The sequence below is a fragment of the Malaclemys terrapin genome, chromosome 7, assembly GCF_027887155.1.
Source record: "Malaclemys terrapin pileata isolate rMalTer1 chromosome 7, rMalTer1.hap1, whole genome shotgun sequence".
In the NCBI taxonomy this organism is placed as follows: Eukaryota; Metazoa; Chordata; order Testudines; family Emydidae; genus Malaclemys; species Malaclemys terrapin.
Window position 1 is genome coordinate 54654933 of NC_071511.1, and position 16454 is coordinate 54671386.

Genomic DNA, 16454 nt, shown 5'->3' on the forward strand with positions numbered 1-16454 from the left:
CATAAAAGCGACAGCCATCCCTGCTCCCTGCTCCAAGCACAGGAATGGAACAGACAACCAGTGGATACTGCAAGCAGTAAGCTAAAGGAGATGAGAGCTTACATTACAGTGGTGAGGGCTACTGGATGGAGCACTAGACTGGGCATGGAAACCTGGGTTCAATTACTGGCTCTGCCACAGGCCTGCTGGGTGACCTTGGGCAAGTCACTTTCCTGTCTGTGAAACAGGGATACTTAGCATCTTTGTAAACAGCTTTGAGATCTACTGATGAAAGGGACCATATAAGAGCTAGAGATTATTAATAACCAACAACTATCAGCAACTAGGACAAATCCAACTAGTAATGTTTGATGAATCAGTGACCAGACGGCTCAGCAAATTTAGGGCATTGCTATGCTTCTTACAGAACAGCATTTAACAATTTTGGCCCTAGCCATTTTACCTGGTCGTAGGCTAACGAAATATAATATTTAAGGCACTAAGCAACAGAGGTCTTATTGATTTTCTGTTCATAGTTACAACCTTCAAAACAAATTGGTAACTTTTCTAAAACTGAGCAAGATCTTCAGAACTCATCTCATGTCCAGTGAGAGAGAGTTTCTCTGCGATAACCATCGGAAGTCAGGACACAACACTAGTAAAGGAATAGGCTCGTTAACATGAAACTCCAAATCTCTAGAATAAACTCAGTGGAATGTCTTGTTAACTGATTCTTGATTATTGGGTTTGATTGTTAAGGATTCCTGGTGGAGTGCATGTGTGAGATTTATAGAACATTAATAGTTAGGTTTTAATTCTTTGTTTCTGATGGGAGAAAAGTTTAAGTTATAAATTTAAGTATCCAGGAAGCATTGTAATTCGGAAGGTACTTGTGACAGGGTGTATCTATCCCACACTGGCTCTATAGGGGTTAACTGTGCATTGCAGGCTGAGGAAGCCCCACCCCTCCACCCCTGCTGGGCATGCTCAGCATGGAGACAGGGTGTAAAGGGAAGCAGCCTAGCTCACTTGGGCTGGACTGCCGAGGACAAAGGATGTGTATTGCAAGCTTCCTCTAGAGAGCTACGGGAGCACCACTCCCCAGAGGCCAGGCACCCTGAATCCCAGGCAGACCCCGGATTGCCTGCAGAGACGTGGAAGGGAACTGAGCTGTCAGAGATCTCGCCAGCCAACAACCCCAGGGACCCAGAGGACTGCAGCACTGAAAGACAGGGGAGGAAGTGACTCATGGGAAATAGGACCAGGAAACCTGTCAGCGTGTTTTAGCTGGATCCTCGCTGACCCAGTGGTGGAACCATCCACTGCTGTTAGGGCCCTGGGCTGGGACTGGTGGAGTAGGGTGGGCCCAGGTCCCCCTACCCCGTAGTGCCACCCCACCCATGCGGGGGACAGCCTCTCTACCTAAGGCCAAAAGGCCTGCGTTTGTTTGCCGCCCTGCCTGAGGGCCTGAGCTCCCCAGACTGTTTGGTGCTCCACCCTGTTGGAGGGCCTGTGACCCTGCGTAGTAGCTCAGTCTGCTCTGACTGTTAGGTCATGCTACCCTGTGAGCAAGAGTAGCCCAAAGAACACCAATTGCTAGGTCATGCGCTCTGAGAGCAAGGGTAGCCCAAAGGATTCTGACCACTAGGCTGCACGCTCCTGTTTTGTGGGTTAGGCCATCAGATATAGCAGCCAAGGCATTACACATGACATCTAAATTTTTCTACATCAGCATCTTGGATGCACAATCAGAGAAGAGCTGGCAATCCACTTTCAGGATTTCTGTATGTTCTGGATTCTTATGATCAATTAAACTCTGCAAAGGGAAGATAAGATTTTCATCAAAATGTCATTTGCAATTATTCCCTTAACTGGAGTTGTGTGTGGCTCCTGCAAAAAGGTGGTAGTTTCTCCCTCTCCGAGAATCAAGGCAGAACAGTCTCAGGTATAAGGGCATCATGAACATTTAATTAAGGCAGAGAAGTCTTTGCTAAAGATGTCAACTCATGCTTGATCTCAATGTTGGGGCTTCAAGATCTGTGGCTTTTTAAATTTAATTGGCATTGATGTGTATGTCTTCTCCTGAACTATGGGCATCAAGCATGCTTTTACTGCATGAGGGTTAACTCTTCTACCTTCTCCTTTTGCATTATTAGAGAAGTTCGCAGTACAGTGAGATAAGACTGAGTTGGAATGTGATTCCTCAGAAAATATTTCACATATCCCCTGTACCTTCAGTGGAATGAGCTGAAGGGACAGTTCCTACCCTCTGGAAACTTATTTTCCCTAATTTGTTAGGTTCAGGCTATATATTAACTTTGGAGAACTGCTCTGAGACACAAGGACAGAGTTAAGTGTATTCCTAGAACTAGTTGTTTCTCAGGAGTAGACAGTAACATGCAGCCTCTCTCTGCTTGATTGAACAGGCTTTTCAAACCTACTCTCTCAATGTTTAAGCACCACCACACACTGAAATTCAGCTTTGTTTTATTCACACCTGTTCTACAGCAGTCTGGCAATAGATAGCACTTAGGGCCAAATCTGGATGCTTTCTGGAAGCAGGTGCAGTAATGTGACAGGTATGTGGATAAACACATTTAGAAACTGACAAAGCTGAACACTCACATTGACAAATCAGAAGGATTTCCTGCTGAAATGTGACTGGATGGTGCTAGAGTTCAGATTTTCATCCCCAAAATAAGCAGGAGGGCATCAAAAACAAACAAAAAACCTCATCCTGAAGATCAAATGTATGGAGATGACAAGAGAGACAAGGTGGGTGAGGTAATATCTTTCACTGGACCAACTTCTGTCGGTGACAGACAAGCTTTCGAGCTTACAAAGAGCTCTTCTTCAGGCCTGGGAAATGTACTCAAGAGTATGTCTACATAGGCATTGAAAAAACAACTGTGGATGGCCTGAATCAGCTGACTCTCATGCCACAGGGCTGATAAATTGCTGTGTAGACATTCAGGCTCACACTGGGGGGGGGGGGGGAGGAGAGGGGGAGCTTGTTAGTGGGTTACAGATTGTTGTAACAAGACATAAATCCAGTCTCTATTCAGTCCATGATTTTTAGTGTCTAGTGAAGTTATGAAATGTGTTAACTACTTATGCTAAACAATCTGCTCCACCTTCTATTTAGCTGTGACACTCTTAGTACGTTTCCTAGACCTGAAGAAGAGCTATGTGTAACTCAAAAGCTTGTCTCTCTCACCAACAGAAGTTGGTCCAATAAAAGATATTATCTCACTGTGAGGAAGTGGGGATTTTCCCTTTTTATGTTGTATGTGAGTCTTACTGTTTAGCTTATGTGAGTTTTACTGTTTTGCATGAATATTGTGTGCCGCACCAATACCTCGGTGATGGGAATAGGGGTGTCTGACTTTGGCTGAGACCCTCTGGGGCAAGTGAGGCTGCTTCAGCTGCCTGCATGTATGCTATGACCAGTGCCCTTCGTAACCTGAGACCTAGTAGGGGGATGCAACCAGGTGACTCTTTGCCCTGAAAGTGAGACAAAGACAAGAAGGAGGAGCAATGGGGATGTCTGAGGTCGGGTCACTGGAAGCTGGCAGACTGCTTGGGGGGACTGGAAGAGGGGGAGTACAGAGCTTCTGGCCCAGGACTCCCCAAGATGGACTTGGCTGAAAGTCACTGATTTCTGTGCTAACAAGTTCTGTTCTACTCTGTGTTCCTGTCAAATAATAAACGTCTGTTTTACTGGCTGGCTGAGAGTCACTGACTGTGGAGTTGGGGGGCAGGGCCCTCTGCCTTCCCCAGGAAACCTGCCCAGGTGGACTTGCTGCGAGAAGCACATGGTGTGGAAGGGAATGCTGAATGCTCCAAGGTCAGACTCAAGAAGGTCGAAGCTGTGTAAACTTCTTGTCCTGGCGACAGTATGCTCAGAGAGAGGAGGCTCCTCAGAGTCCTGGCTGGCTTCATAGGGAGTAGTTCCAAAGCATTGACCCGGTGACTCTGACACTCACCCACCTTGTCTCTCTAATATCCTGGGACCAACATGGTTACAACAACACTGCATACAACAATGGAGATGACAATGCATCCACTGAGAGATGTTTAATGCATCTGACTGGGACACTATTGATAAGTATACACAGCTCAGAGTATTCAGTCTCAGGCATATTCAGGAGTTGCTCCTTTATCTGCCTTTTACTGGAAGAATGTTTTTCAGAGATAAGATGGAGGGCATCTTCATTTATGTGAAAGGATTACCTTCTTAAAAACCAGTTACCCACCCAGAGGCAGATTTCTCTGCCTAAAGGTGTTCTAGTAAAGTAGTGATCCACAGAGCAAGTTGAGATTCAGGCAAAAACAATCTCAATAAAGCATATCTATTTTTAACAGGCTTTTAAGATTTTCAAATTACATTAGGCTTTGGTGTTGCTCACCACATATGCTGGGATCATCCGAAGCCTGGGGATTGTATTCACAGAGAGTATGAGGTTTTAATTGTATTATATTTCGTGCATGTTTGGAATACTACCTTATCAAAACTGGTCACAGAGAACCAATCAGTTAAAGACAATTGGCTGAGGATTGGTGGATTTTTCCAATTCACACCATCAAAAAGGCAGCACTGGCAGACCATCGTCTAGGTTAAATTTTTATACCTAGGCCCCTACCAAATTCACGGCCATGAAAAATGCGTCACAGACCATGAAATCTGGTGTCCCTCCCCCCATGAAATCTGGTCTTTTGTGTGCTTTTACCCTATACTATATACAGATTTCATGGCAGGACACCAGTGTTTCTCAAATTGGGGGTCTTGACCCAAAAGGGAGTTCCAGGAGGAGTGTCACAAGGTTATTTTAAAGGGATCATGGTATTGCCACTCTTACTTCTGCTCTGCCTTCAGAGCTTGGCGACACAGGGGATGTTGGCCAGGCGCCCAGCCCTGAAGGCAGCGTCCTGCCAGCAGCAGCACAGAAGTACGGGTGGCAATACCATACCATGCCATCCTTACTTCTGCCACCAGCAGCAGTGCACCGGCTCTGCCTTCAGAGCTGGGCTCCCGGCCAGCAACCACCACTCTCTAGCTGCCCAGCTCTGAAGAGAGCGCCGCTGCCAGCAGCAGCAGCACAGAAGTAAGGGTAGCAGTACTGCAACCCCTCCTACAATAACCTTGTGACCCCCCCACACACAACTCCTTTTTGGGTCAGGATCCCTACAATTACATTGTGAAATTTCAGATTTAAATAGCTGAAATCATGAAATTTATGATTTTTAAAATCCTATGACCATGAAATTGACAGGCCCCTATTTATACGTTTATGATACTGGTGCAAATTTTGCTCTGTCCCAGTGTCACATGTCAGAGACTACATAGCCCATGAATTATGTCTACTGATAACACTTACCTTTGTTTGTCACTTGGTCTTCTGTGTTCAGATTGTTCATCACTATTTCCAGTTAAACTGCATCTAAAATAAATAAAGTAAAACCAGAATAGGTTTACAGTTCAGAATATAGTCTTTTTTAGTAGATTTTCTCATTTACCTTCAACCAAAACAGACTAGCAAGATTCAACCTTATCATATTCTCAACTATTGACTCTCAAATAAGCCACCTTACTTGACATCACAAATGGTCATTCACAACCACTGAGCAAATACAAAAGGCATCAATAATGAACAGCTTTTTAAAAAAAACTTGAATGAACCCTAATATTGACCTTCCTTGTAGGTTTCTACAAATCATCATTGGATGTCAAATTTAATGTCGAGAAAAATTCTGAAGTATTTTATTTGCAAGAACTCGCTAAACGAAAATTAGCAAAATAAATGGAAGCAGAAATTCAAGATGACAATTTAAGCTTCAATTATATTGCTTTAAAGTATTGCTTTAAAGCTGAACTAAGTGACCATTTACACTATATCCATTTTTCTGCCAATTTAAAATGATTTAGAAAAATACTGTTCAAAATAATAAAACAAAAACACGATGTTAGAAGCAGCAGCCCATGCACAAAATTTATTGTGTGCTACTGTTTATAAAATACTTGAATATTTCAGAACATGCATAAAATTTTCAACTTAGACAGGGGTTTCTAGAGATTGTACTTTATGGCAAACAAAAATGGAGATGAACTCTAGTGACTTAAGTTTCAAGTTGTGTTCCAGGGGATGAGAAAGGTAGGTAGCAAATGTCAAAATATATAACGAAGTACAGTGGCAAACAGTACAGTTCATTATTTGTGAACAAATCAGCATATGGTTTCAATTTTTAGTTTAACCAAGCAGTCCTGTAGCTAAAAAAAACATGCAGTCTCGATTTTACACTTTCACTAATGCCTTACAACTGAACAGAACAATTGCTTATGTACTGCATAAATATTTCAATAACATTTTCAGTTTCCTTTACAGAATTAAGAAAAATAATAAAAAGCTTGCAGCTATTCAGCCTGCCCAGTGATTATTAGCTATTTAAGCATCTTTAATACTCACAATAAAGTAAAAGTACCCATAACATCTATATAACCTATAGATGTTGTTCCTGTACATCAGAGGTCTATATATTAAATATTTGCAAAATGAAAACATGCATACACAAAATACAATGCCAAGCTTTACAGACTTGATATGAATCAAAATGTACTTTAACATAATGTACAAAGTTCAATTAAAAGTACCTTAAAATTAACAATTGCATTATTTTTCAGACTTCTAAAATTTATTTATATATATTTTAAATTCAAGGTGTGGGGAGAGTCTCAAAAGCTGGGCATAAAAGTTTCTACATTAAATACTTTAAAATCTGTGTTCAAGTAATAAACATTCCTACATAGAAATCTTCTGATAAGCTTTAACTAAAAAATACAGTGAATATAATACAGAATTAGCAACATCTAAGGAGTACACCTGAGGTCAGCATTTTACAGAATGACCAATTGAGATTTTTGGCATTTTTCCCATTTGTTTAACATATAGTTTTTGCAGCCTCAGATTTTTTAAGACTATTCTAATCTATGTTTTTAAAGACACTTCATGAAACCAATGTCCATTAATAAATAGTAGCTCTTAGGGTTGTATTTGAAAGTCTGATTGAAAAAACAAACAAACAAATTAGCTCCGCTGAAAAGAAAATCCCATTTTGTAAACTTAAAGTGTTGACTATGATAAGCATAAAACGTTAGTCTAGATGTGCTTTACTGATAACAGCCCAACCATTTCCCCATAGCTCTCCTCAATATTCAGCCAGCAATGTTGGAATTTCTGTAAATATATGAAGCATGCTCACAGATGTTCCGTCATCACTTATAGAGAGGGGCTGTTGCCTCAAAAGCATGATGATTTGTCTTCAGCGGGATCAAGTTATGTTTTCCACATCATATTAAGAAGTCAGTTTGACTGATTGATCCCCTGGCTATTTCATCTGTTGTCATGTCAAAAAGCAGTAATCTAGGAATTCTCAGGCAAGACATACGAGTAAAACCAGAAGTTGGTGTGGTCACTGTACATTGTTGTTGCCAGTTCCATTGTTTCCATTGGCATTTGTTGTGTTTACAGAATTAATACCATCTTGCTGAGGAGCATCTTTTCTCGGTGGCATTCTCTCATTGATCCTATCCAAACCTTTTGCTTCTTCAAAACTGCAGATTTTATGTTGCGGAGAAAATCCTCGTATTGCTTAACAAAATGCAAATTTCATAGGTCAGTAACAGAAAAATAAGTTGAAAGTATATACTTTTTCTAATAAAATGATTTTAAAAGACAGCTAAGAAATTAGCCAAAGGAACTTTTATGGCTTTACAACTGAATTAGTAAAAGCTTATCTAATGTGCTTTCCTGGAATGTTCAATGGCAATCATGATTTCAACTGACAATCAAAATAGTATATGGCAAATATTTTTCAGGTAAGAATCAAGGTGGCTTAAACCTACTTTGTTGCTGAGCACTCCTGGTGTGATCAGTGCTAACAACTGCTTTGCTGCAGTGTATATCAGGCTCATCTTAACATCCCGTTCACGTCAATGGAATGTCAATAAGCAGATCAGCAAGTGCAGTGAAGGCAAAGCAGCACAAGTGTTTTAAAAAAAAAAAAGCCTTCAGATTTTGCATACAAATCAACATCCTGATCCTGCAGTGTTCATGCAGGCAAAACTGCAGAATATGGCTTTAACTCTGTTCTAATCATGTGGATGGTTAAAATGGACATGACCAGTCTTAGAAGTCATCAGTTGGGAATTGCTTTAAACAGGAAACTAAATATTACTCTTCTACACATCATTTTAAATGAAATAGGAAATGCCTTCTTACTCAGCTGCATTTAGATGTAAAAATGGCTGATCATATGAAAAGCCTGCAGTCTTAGGAACAAAATTTTCTGTTTTATGTGTGCATGCAGTATCCACTGATTACAATGGAACAGAATTTGGCTCTTGGTAACATTTTTGGATATCTGATTTCCATAATATAAAAAAAGTAGTCATTAAATGGTGTTTTGCGACCAAATTTGAAACATACTAAGGAGGGTCTCCCAAGTGCTATGCTGTTTGTCATTCACTTCATTTAACATTGTGATATAGGAAATCAAAATGTGTATGTAAAAGGCTTTTATTTACATACCCTAAAATTGTATGGAGTTGTAACGACATTAACATTAACAAAGGGTGCCTGTACAGCAACATATTTGGTACAGCAGCATTGGCAACCCCTGTATTTTGCTATGCCTTTCATTGTCAGGTGTGTGTACAGACTATAAACAAATTTGGTCAGCAAACTACCTTCAAAATCACATAGTAAAAATAGGAACACTGTAATGATAGGTCTTACACTACCAGATGTGTTATGGAAAGTGATGACAAGATTAGGTTTCAAGACACTAAAAATAAACTTCATCAAAAGAAACATGCATAAATAACCCCCACCTCCAACTCAAAACATATCTGCAGTGTAATTCAGAAAAAATAAAATTCAACACTACCACTTTTTAAAGTTGTCAAGACACAAACCACATATCACAACATGCTTTACACAAATAAAAAGCAAAAAAACTATTGCACATTTTGTAAAGAAACTGGAGAAAAACAAAATGATTTCTCTGAAACATTATTAAAGGAAGTTATTATCCTAAGGCAAGAAATGAATGTTACATGTAAAAAGGATGAATTAATACAGTTGATTCATCTCTGGTTGTGCAAGTTGAATGTAAGACACATGCACACAGAATACTTTTGAATTCCCGCCCAGACACCACAGATCTCTGCCACTGGCAAAGACTCTGATCATACCTTTTTCAGCCTCAATTGCCTCTACTGTGGCTGTACAGAAGTGAGCAGATGCATGCAAAATGAATGAGAAAGATGAAGAGTGTAATATCGCATAGCAGAAAAGGCAATGATCAATTTAATATATCACCCAAGCCCAGATCTGATTGCAAATATTTTACAGTGAAAGTTAAGACTTTTTTTTAAACTGAAGTGAAGTGACTCCTATATCTCAAGTGACAGTTTATCAAATGCAACACTCATATAATGCAACTTAATCTACCTAATCGTATATAATTGGTTGATTATTTCTTTACATAAACTAATATACAACCCTAAATACTGTAAAGTTTAGGGGCATATTTTGGTTTCAACTAGGTTCTACAAATTCTTTGAAGGTCCACAGCACTTTACTGGACTCTATGTTACCAAGAAAGAGATTATAAAGGAGCAAAGTTAAGACTGTCAGTGTTTTATTAGTAAGACAAAATACTAATTTAGTACAAGTGGATTTTAGCTTTTTATTTAATGTTTGACACAATGGTCCTTGCACACATCTTTTGCACTCAGAAGCTGAACTCAGTACTTGGATTTTAGCATTGAATTCTGAGCAAACAGGTGATACTGTGATTCAAATTGAATTCATGAAACGAAATTCAGATATTAGAGCATACAAACAAAATCTAACAGGTCACATTTACAAACTGACAAACAGCAACTCATGTTTAGGGAAGTAAACCATGATGTTTATAGCTGGAGGAACTTTGGACAAACACATTCATATTCTTTGGTGGATGGATGAATTTACAATGTCAACATTTCAAAGATCTATGCTATGTCTACACTAGCACTTTTGTCGGTAAAGGGTATGAAAAAACCACCTCCCTGAGCAACATGAGTTTCACCAACGGAAGTGCTGGTGTGGACAGTGCTATGTTGGCAGGAGACGCTCTCCCGCTGATATAGCTACCGCCACTTATTGTGGGGTGGTTTAATTATGCCAGTAGGAGAGCTCTCTCCCATCAGCATAGAGCAGCTACCTGGGAGACCATACAGTGGCACAGGGTCGGTAGTGTAGACATAGCCCTGATTGACCAGTTAGTGTTTCTAAAGTTAAGTAGCTGTGTAAACAGCTGTAACTTTTTATATTTAAGGATTCTCCAAGTTCATATTTTGTACAAAATATGACTATACAACCTACAAAGTTGTCTGCCTTAATGCAAAATTATTAGGTCTAATAAGACTACCAAGACCTTAGCCATCTTTTTTTAGTACAGCCTTCCTGTATAAACCACTTATTACTAAATCTTTACAGTGAAAAACTGAGTAAATTTCACTAATGATCATAAGTAATTCTGTGCATCTCCCTTCCATCAATCCTATCTCCAAAACAGTCATTTAGAATCATAGAATTACAGAACTGGAAAGGACCTTGACAGGTCATCTAGTCCAGTCCCCTGCACTCAAGGCAAGACTAAGTATTATCTAGACCATCCCTGACAAGTGTTTGTCCAATCTGCTCTTAAAAATCCCCAATGATGGAGATCCCAAAATCTCCCTAGGCAATTTATTCTAGTCTTAACCACTCTGACAGTTAGGAAGTTTTTCCTAATGTTCAACCTAAACCGCCCTTGCTGCAATTTAAGCTCATTGATTCTTGTCCTTTCCTCGGAGGTTAAGAAAAACAATTTTTCTCCCTCCTCCTTGTAACAACCTTTTATGTACTTGAAAACTTATGTCCCCTTCTCAGTCTTCTCCAGACTAAACAAACCCAATTTTTTCAATCTTCCCTCATAGGTCATGTTTTCTAGACCTTTAATCATTTTTATTGCTCTTCTCTGGACTTTCTCCAATTTGTCTACATCTTTCCTGAAATGTGGCACCCAGAAGTTTAAGAAGTTTCTCCATTCAACGGACGGTTTACACAGTGCTAACAACTTGTTTGCTAAATGGATTCTTAACAAAAAAGAAATTGGAATGAAAATAGGTATTAAAGTAAATCTTGGGGAAGCAAGACAGAAATGATTAATTTGTGATTCCATCAGAACAGATTTTCAGAATTCTTTAAATTAGTGAAGTATAATTTGAATAAGAAAGTAAATAGAAAACAAATATATATATATTACCTACATTATGATTTAAAATCATAGTTTACAAATAATTACAATTTCTACAGTCATCTGTATTAATACCTTGTATGCATAATACAGTACTTTTACAACCTTTATATTTAGAGTTACAAAAAGCTTCCTGTCCTCAAATGCAAAGAGAAGATATCTCAGGATTAGAGCCACTTGTGTGAATGGTTATTTTCCATGTTTATGACCAAAAAAAATGTTTTGTTCCCAAACAGCAAAAATTAAATTACTTTTAGGAATATCTTAAAAGCTAACCAAACAAAATTCCTTCTTATCTTTTTATTCTGCCAGTTTGCCACATAAATACAGCACTAAACCTCTCTTCATCATTCTTGTTACCCATGATGCCTTTGTTTTCAATCTTTTTCTTAAAAGATCATAGATACTGCTTCGCCTCTGTAAATTATGTAGTTTTGTCATATGTACAGATTTCAAAACCTATTACCTAATTAATTCTACTTCCCCGTTATTCCAGAGAGATCTCAGGATATATATAATTGATTTGAAATAAGAAAGGCAGTTTGTTACACTGAGCATAAAGGAACAAACTGATTAGAAAATATAATTGCTTTTAAAATACAACACAATAAAAACAATTCGTAAAATTTTTACTCAGATTCTCTAAAGGTATGTCTAATACTACCCACCGGATCGGCGGGCAGCGATCGATCCAGCGGGGGTCGATTTATCGCATCTAGTCTAGACGTGATAAATTAACCTCCGAGTGCTCTCCTGTACTCCACCAGGCTGAAAGGCGCAGCCGGAGTCGACGGGGGAGGGTCAGCAGTCGACTCACCGCAGTGAAGACACCGTGGTGAGTAGATCTAAGTACGTAGACTTCAGCTATGTTATTCACATAGCTGAAGTTGCATAACTTAGATAGATTTCCCCTCCCCAGTGTAGACCAGGGCTAAGTTACAAGTGAAATCCTTAATAAACCCTGATACACCTAGCAACAGAACCATAGCATATTAATAGATCCAACTCTGAAATCCTTATTGAAGCAAAATTCTCAGTTAGCTTCACTGGGGATTTTAAGTGGGGACATTCAAGGACAGGTGGCATGATATTTTATATCTTCTGCAGTTCTAAGACTCCCCTCTTGATAAAAAGTCAGCGCTGATGCAACACCTAGGCCAATAAAAAAGTATCTTCCCATTCCTCTAAGTAACGATCAGAGTGGTATCCAAGAGCTAAGATCACCAAAGTACTTGATCAGACCAACTGATTTCACTGGGACTACTCACAAGCTTAAAGTTAGGCATGTGCTTAAGTTTCTTGCTGAATCAGGACCTCAGTTAATCAGAATGCTAACTCCCATTCAAATTTGTGCTGTCAAGCGATTAAAAAATTAATTGCGATTAATCGCACTGTTAAACAATAATAGAATACCATTTATTTAAATATTTTGGTTGTTTTCTACATTTTCAAATATATTGATTTCAATTATAACACAGAATACAAAGTGTACACTGCTCACTTTATATTTATTACGAACACCTGCACTGTAAAAAAGAAATTTCAATTCACCTCATTGAAGTACAGTCTCTTTATCATGAAAGTTGAACTTACAAATGTAGAATTACGTAAAAAAGAATAACTGCACTTAACAATAAAATAAAACTTTAGAGCCTACAAGTCCACTCAGTCCTACTTCTTGTTCAGCCAATTACTCAGACAAACAAGCATTCCGTGTTGGGGGAGGACGAGGAGGGGGAGTAAGCAATAACTTGTGCAGGAGGAGGGTGAGGGAGGTGTCTTGCTGCTGCTTCTGGAAGGGTGGTTTCTGGTACTGGGCTTGCCTCCTTTTACTAAGCTAGGAGGGCTCCCTTCAGCTGAGTGAGCCCTTGTTTGCAAGGGAAGGTGGATTTTACCTCAGGGACTCCTCATACTGCAGGGGAGGAGAAGCTGGTGCAGGGAGGCTGAGCTCGCCAGAGGGGTACCCTTGGAGTGAGCGGCCAGCTCGGCGCAAATGGGCATGATTCAGGGGGGTTGGTCCCAGGAGTGAGGGGTCAGCCGGGAACAACAGGGCTCGGGATGGCTAGGGTGATATGTCATGTTTTGGCAAGGACAGTCCCCTTTTTCAGCTCTGTCCCGGCCATCCCTACTTCTTCACCAAAACTGGGTATTTGTCCCAGCTCCAAAGCAGAGTAGAGAGAGGTGGCTGCTGCCTGGGGATCAGCTGAAGGCAGCAGAGCCCACCAGCAGGAAATTGGAGAAATTTGCTGCTGGCAGGCAGTGCTGGCTTCGGAGCTGACCCCTGGGCGGCGCGGAGCTCGGGGGCGGGTGTCAACCTCAGCCGGGGGAGGCGCGGAGCTCGGGGGAGAGGGGAGGGGGAAGTCAGCCTCAGCTGGGGGAGGCACATAGCTCGGGGGGGCGGAGAGGGAAGTCAGCCTCAGCTGGGGGAGGCACAGAGCTCGGGGTGGGAGGGGGAAAATCAGCCTCAGCTGGGGGAGGCATGGAGCTTGGGGTTGGTGGGGTCAGCCCCAGTCCCGAGTGGCACGGGGCTTTGGGGTGGAGGGTCAGCCCCAGCCACAGACAGCACGTGGCTCACAGAAGGAGGCATCAGCCTCAGCTGCAGATGGCACAGGGCTCGGGGGTGGGGGGTCTGCCCCTGAGCTCAGGATGGGGGGGGAGGGGAGATCCCACCGTGGGCAGTGCAGAGCTCAGCGAGACAGCCCCAGCTGCGGGCAGCATGGGATTCAGCCCCAGCTGCAGGTGGCACAGAGTGGGTGGGGGTAGGGGGTCAGCCCCAGCCCTGGGAGGCATGGGGAGGGTGGTTCCAGTGAGCCCTGAGGGGTGTTTGTGTGGGCGCGCTCCAGCGAGCCCCTGACCGTCCTGTTTTTACTTTAAAAAGGCAGGGATGAGAACTACCTTACTTTCTGTAGCCTCTTCTCTTCCCACTCTCTGGTGGCGGCTTGTGTTACTGCGCCTGACCAAACAGGTTTCTCAGAGGAGCTCATGCTGCCCTCCAGCCCAGAGGGTCTGCGATTAACGTGTGTTAAAAATATGAACGTGTTAATTGTGCTGTGCGTTAATCCCAAGTGTTAATGGCAGTTAATTGACAGCCCTAATTCAAATAAATGGTGACAACTTCATTGCGTTGAATAAACGGCATTAGAAAAGTTATATCTTTCTATCTTCATTAAAGTAATGAAGCACAAGTGAAATAAAGTTGCCTGAATTTGCTCATGTAAGCAATATACTATTAAATGCTTAACTCCACTTCAAATAATAATTGTTACAAACAGACAAAGGCAATATTGCCCAAATACCTTCCCTTTTAACAATTTCTCTCAGTACCAACAACCTTGAATTCCTCTGAACCCCTCCTCCAGAAATGAATCCAGGTGTTCTCAAGTGGTTAATATGCTCACTTCCTTTTGTGTGATATAATTATGCTGGTATTCCCAATTTACTCTAATTTTCAGGTTGTTTCCTCTGCTCTTATCAGCAATAAATATATGTCTATTGACTATACCCCTTTACATGATGCTTAGAATTTATGTTGTTACACCTCGGTCTCTTTTATTTTGCAAAGAGAATCAGTTTAACCCTTCCTCACAATTTAGATACTTTAGACTGGGTATCATTTTAGGTGCCCTATGCTGCATTCTATCCCAGACAATCAGCTCTTCCCCAAGGGGCCAACTCTGAACAAATTATTTCAGGTATAGCTGTACATTGACAGGTACTAATATCATCTGTTTTGTTTTGTTTTAAACATCATAGTCTCTTCTAATAACTTAGTACAGAGTTTATTGTTCCTTTAAGGACTGTTGTGCCCACTTTTTGTTTGATCTCAAAATGAAACAGTTCTGATTGTAGGTATTTCTTGCCAAAAATCTGAAGTTGGGTCCAAATTACATTTCTGAAGCTCCAATTCAAAATGCTTAATTTGGTTTATTTATATCTGTGTTTGTACTTAAAGTAAATATTAATTTTACAAATATATCTGGATACACTATCTATTTTCATAAAAAAAAGTTTCAGCCCAAATCACTTGAACCACATACAACCACACTAAAATAAAAACTACCAGTGGAAGCAGACTGAGCTTTGACAATGCATACAGATGCAAACAGATGATTTTTCCAATTATCAACACAAGAGAACTTCGCTAATTAGCATCAGTGACTGGGAAACCCATTGATCATTACTGAATTTTGTGAACTAGCAAGTGAACAAAAAACAATAGAAAAGCAAGGATTATACATCACAAAATAGGCTTTGTTCATTTATTTTCTAAAATGTAGTTTAGCTGTAATTATTTATGACATTTCATACTATACTGGTAAATATAGAATATTTTTTAAAAATAATGAAATCTTTTCAATGTGAAACCTCACTATAACATTGGCTAATAAATATTTGCCAAGAAGTGCAGAGTTCACCAATTTTGCAATGATTTAACAAAGTGTAAATTAGTGAGGTTTGTATTATAGTTGTTTTACTTCAGAACTTTTCCTTTTGTAGTTTGGAAACTGTGTTGTATTTATATTTAAAATCTTTAATAGGTTCTGTTTAAAAGATGCATACATAGTTAGTACAAGATAAAAATCTAAATAAATTGGTTCATGTTGATCAGTAAGAACTAAATTACATTTTAAGAAAAGTTAACAATTGGATTATTTTGAAACAGTGAAACAAGAATGAAATAGCTAATGTATTGATTCAGTGTATCAAGGAATACCGCAATAAAGCATTCTGGAGTCAGTGAAAAAAAAACACACACACCCAAACCCTCCCTTCCCCTTTGCATACTTTCCAAATGTCCAGCTTTCTCCTCTAGTGGTAATATGTTGCATGTGTTATGTTAACAAAACATGTTTTTCTAGTCAGTTTGATCCTCTCTCTGGTGTTCATATTGCATTATAAAGAAAAACTGGGAAACGAGGGAGAGAAAATTAGAGCACAGACAATTTAAAAAAAAAACCAACAGAGTATCTCACTAAACAACAAAAATACAAACTGAAACTATAATGTATTCTTTTGGAATGCTCTGGATGGATTGAGGAACAGACACCATTAGTTATAGACAACATTCACAAAACAATCACATACATAAACAGAACATAGAAACTTAACTTGTAGACATCATGAACCCATCA

At 40.0% G+C, this 16454-nt stretch overlaps 1 protein-coding gene across 11 annotated transcripts in view; it reads right to left on the reverse strand.

Moving 5' to 3' along the window:
• The window catches only part of PPP3CB (protein phosphatase 3 catalytic subunit beta), a 133071-nt gene that overhangs the window by 44287 nt on the left and 72330 nt on the right, over window positions 1–16454 (reverse strand). For 4 of the 11 annotated variants that reach the window (XM_054033792.1, XM_054033791.1, XM_054033789.1 and 1 more), the window contains 2 exons: window positions 9230–9259; window positions 5944–7625 (listed from right to left, as the gene is read on the reverse strand). In XM_054033792.1, the coding sequence (XP_053889767.1) occupies window positions 7447–7625; window positions 9230–9259 (209 nt within the window). In that variant the 3' untranslated portion in view covers window positions 5944–7446. Of the gene's footprint in view, window positions 1–2968; window positions 5421–5943; window positions 7626–9229; window positions 9260–12836; window positions 16229–16454 lie in introns of those variants that run through there. The other 7 variants (XM_054033794.1, XM_054033793.1, XM_054033790.1 and 4 more) reach the window with 4 other exon arrangements.